The sequence below is a fragment of the Grammomys surdaster genome, unplaced genomic scaffold (assembly GCF_004785775.1).
Source record: "Grammomys surdaster isolate TR1022 unplaced genomic scaffold, NIH_TR_1.0 121432, whole genome shotgun sequence".
NCBI classification, from domain to species: domain Eukaryota; kingdom Metazoa; phylum Chordata; class Mammalia; order Rodentia; family Muridae; genus Grammomys; species Grammomys surdaster.
In genome coordinates, this window is record NW_021617237.1 from 813 (window position 1) to 5,245 (window position 4,433).

Sequence of the window (4,433 nt, forward strand, 5' to 3'; positions counted from 1 at the left end):
TTCTCAAGGAAAACAATGAAATCGGTTACCAACTTTTCCATTATTAACATTGTTATCTGACTTGTCTGACTCTTTTACAAATGATCTGGGGCTTGTCATCTCTTGGCTTCCACTATATATCATGTTATATAGAAGGAAGACATGCAAATAGAGCTTCTTTCTACTCATGAAAAGCAGACCAACCCAACCTTACACTTCAGGCAGAGGAGCTTTTCTCTGCATCCCAAGACTTCTTATTCACTACTCAACATGGAGTTGGAACTCAGCTTGATTTTCATTTTTGCTCTTTTAAAAGATAATTTTTTGAAGAGCAATAGAAGCTGAATGTGTGAGTTGACATGAATACAAGGAACAATGTGTGTATGGGGAAATTTATTCACCAGTATTTTCTGTACTTACAGATGTCCATTGTGAAGTGCAGCTGGTGGAGACTGGAGGAGGCTTGGTGAAACCTGGGAGTTCTCTCACACTTTCTTGTGCAGCCTCAGGATTTGATTTCAGTAGCTACTGGATGAGCTGGGTTCGACAGACTCCTGAGAAGGCTCTGGAGTGGATTGGAAACATCAAATATGATGGCAGTGCAACAAACTACGCACCATCCATAAAGGGTCGATTCACTATCTCCAGAGACAATTCCAAGAACACCCTGTACTTGCAGATGAGCAATGTGAGATCTGAGGACACGGCCACTTATTACTGTACAAGAGACACAATGAATGAACTGCAGTGTGAGACCAGACATAAACCTCACTGTCATACCACTCTGAACCACCAGGGGGTGCACAGTACATGCAGAACTGTGGTTCAGACCAGATTATAAACACATGAAAGGACACCCTTCTCAGGTGTCTAGGCAACCTTTCAGCTTAGTTTCCCAGAAAGTCATTATGAATGTTTGTTTTGGGGGAAACTGATGTGCTTAAAACATTTGTTGTATTTCTGCTCTTCTTTTAAAAGAAAAAATAGGAAGCATAGTTCCACATGAAGAAAATGCAAAATGAAAACTATGAGGTCATGAATGTTTCAGGCTTGATCGCTGAAATCACAAGACAAAGTTCATGGATATCCCTGTGTATTAGTTAGGGTTTTGTTACTTGATGAAGACACAACAATCAGCACAACTCTTATAAATTAAAACATTTAATTGGGCCTGGCTTGCAGTTTCTTTGGTTCAGTCTCTTGTCATCATGTTGAGTAGCATGGCAACTTGCAGGCAGGCATGGTGTTGGAGGAATTGGAGTTATGTATCTTGATCTGAAGACATCCAGAAGGAGACTCTTCTGCAGGCAGCCAGGAAGGGTTTCTTACTCACTGGTAGGCCGTGAGCATAGGAGGATACAACGAAATCTCATCATCACTGTGACACACTTCCCCCAAGCAGGCTATACCTCCCTCAATTAGGCCATACTTCCTAATAATCTCACTTCCAATAAGCCAGGCATATTCAAATCACCACACCCTATTTGTTTGTTTGTTTCTTTTTTTCTTTCTTTCTTTTTTCCTTCTTTCCTTCTTTCTTTGTTTATTTATTTATTTATTTATTTCAGATTCAAAAATAAGAGTTTTGATCAGATTTGTTGATTAGAGTCGTACTTATATTTGATGGAAATCCAGAGGAAGATGTGGGTGACCCTAGTAAGTCCTAAACCTCCACTCTTTACCGAAAGTCTATTTACATCACATTTCATATATGGCCATCTCTTTTAAATAATTCAGTTTATTACTCCATGTACTTCATCAACGTTTGTTATAAGATTTTATACAAATTTATTTATTCAGTAAAGTCTGTGTCTATAGGGATTCAGACATATCAAACATGATTTCTTGTCCTCTATAGGACATGAACATGGATATCACATATCGCCTTAGCACTAACAAAGCCAGCTTTCATGAAATTTTCTGACAGTTTAAACATTTTGTTCATTTGTGTGGTATGCCTGTGTGTTTGTGTGTGCTGGGGGTGGGGGTTGCACTTGTATGGTTTCACAATGTGAAATGAATATTTCAGGAGTCCCACTTTGCTTATCAGTATATTGTTGTATCTCCTGATGTGTTACTTACACCAGAATTAGATGCCCAGTGAGTTTCTTGTCATTCTTCCTGTCTAACCCTTCCCACTCTGTGTTGGCATGCTGGGATTACACTTATTTGGCACCACAAGATGAATTTTACCTGGGTTTCTGGAATGATGTTAGGTTGTTATGAAAGCATAGCATTTACTTTTACCTGCTACAGCATTTTAGTTCCTTGAAAGTAGTTATTCTTTAAGAAAATTGCAAAGACATTTAAGCACTTCCACTTCTCCATAGTTCTCAGTAGGCTTGAGCTTCTGCTCAGATCCAGCATGCCATGGCGAACTTCATACAGCACATGCTGTGGAATGGGTGTTCTGATTCTAAATCTCTCTAAGTTTGAGCCTCTAAGAAGATATTGTTCAACGATAATTAACTTTATCTAACATGCTGACACTATGCTGTATCCTCCTGTCATCTGTTGATTTTTGATCACACTCCTGATTCCTGTAAAAATTCTCATGTCTTTTTTAAGCCCACACATCTGTCTAGAATAGGGGACCTTCAGTGTTGAGTTCCTTCTCAATATAATGAAATATGGGCTACCTGTGTGTAGAATTGTGTGTGTGTGTGTTTGTGTGTATGTAAAATGCTTTGGTTCTTCTTAAATTTTGAGAAATAAGTTAGAAGATTATCATCAGGTAGATTCTTTCTCAGATATTTGTACCTGAATGTCCATATGTCTCATGTTTTTCTCATTTATATTCTGGGATTTCAATACAAAAACTTTGAACTCAATTATTGCCTTCTTGCCCTCATATATCATCTGGTCTCTTTCCATTATTTGTGGAATTATGTACTGAACCATACTAAGACTTCTACTTCTTATATAGATGACCTTGGGCTAATAGAAAGGAATATTTTCCTGTGTTGCTATAATCTGAAGCACATTGAAACCTGAATAAGCTAAGTAATGATAATAAACCTTTTGTTTAATTTTTCAGACAGAATATCAGTCACCATTAAAGTAGAGAAGCAAAACAGAGCAAGCATCTGTCAAATAATGAATCCTTTTCAGTGAGAAGTTAAATAGAAATCCATCATGTATGTCTACCACTATGGCCTCAAGAAAGTGAGAAACAAACCTAGGAACTCTGATTAAGATCAGGACTGGTAACTGATGTGATGTGGCATAAACAAACTGTGGAAAGTAAATTTAAGGGGCAGTGTGTTGGGAATGAGGCCATTCTTTTTGGAGTTCAGGGCATGCACATATAGAGAATATACAGAAGTGTAATTGTGATCTGTACACTGAAATTCGGCTTAACAATCATTCTATATTTCTAGTGAGCTAAAAAAATATGCAGGGAAAGAAGAACTAAAATATATAATAAACATCAAAGGCAACCTTTGTGTACAAGTATAGAGGGAACTAGATGATGATTAAAAGTTTTTCTCAAGGAAAACAATGAAATCGGTTACCAACTTTTCCATTATTAACATTGTTATCTGACTTGTCTGACTCTTTTACAAATGATCTGGGGCTTGTCATCTCTTGGCTTCCACTATATATCATGTTATATAGAAGGAAGACATGCAAATAGAGCTTCTTTCTACTCATGAAAAGCAGACCAACCCAACCTTACACTTCAGGCAGAGGAGCTTTTCTCTGCATCCCAAGACTTCTTATTCACTACTCAACATGGAGTTGGAACTCAGCTTGATTTTCATTTTTGCTCTTTTAAAAGATAATTTTTTGAAGAGCAATAGAAGCTGAATGTGTGAGTTGACATGAATACAAGGAACAATGTGTGTATGGGGAAATTTATTCACCAGTATTTTCTGTACTTACAGATGTCCATTGTGAAGTGCAGCTGGTGGAGACTGGAGGAGGCTTGGTGAAACCTGGGAGTTCTCTCACACTTTCTTGTGCAGCCTCAGGATTTGATTTCAGTAGCTACTGGATGAGCTGGGTTCGACAGACTCCTGAGAAGGCTCTGGAGTGGATTGGAAACATCAAATATGATGGCAGTGCAACAAACTACGCACCATCCATAAAGGGTCGATTCACTATCTCCAGAGACAATTCCAAGAACACCCTGTACTTGCAGATGAGCAATGTGAGATCTGAGGACACGGCCACTTATTACTGTACAAGAGACACAATGAATGAACTGCAGTGTGAGACCAGACATAAACCTCACTGTCATACCACTCTGAACCACCAGGGGGTGCACAGTACATGCAGAACTGTGGTTCAGACCAGATTATAAACACATGAAAGGACACCCTTCTCAGGTGTCTAGGCAACCTTTCAGCTTAGTTTCCCAGAAAGTCATTATGAATGTTTGTTTTGGGGGAAACTGATGTGCTTAAAACATTTGTTGTATTTCTGCTCTTCTTTTAAAAGAAAAAATAGGA

General features: G+C 38.3%; 2 gene segments (V, D, J or C); both read left to right on the plus strand.

The window, feature by feature from the left end:
- Positions 1-212: 212 nt before the first annotated feature.
- On the plus strand, positions 213-820 carry LOC114636044. The segment is given in 2 exon segments: positions 213-295; positions 402-820. Coding segments are annotated over 2 exon segments (465 nt in total).
- Positions 821-3,677: 2,857 nt separating this feature from the next.
- On the plus strand, positions 3,678-4,285 carry LOC114636045. The segment is given in 2 exon segments: positions 3,678-3,760; positions 3,867-4,285. Coding segments are annotated over 2 exon segments (465 nt in total).
- The last annotated feature ends 148 nt before the right edge of the window (positions 4,286-4,433 follow it).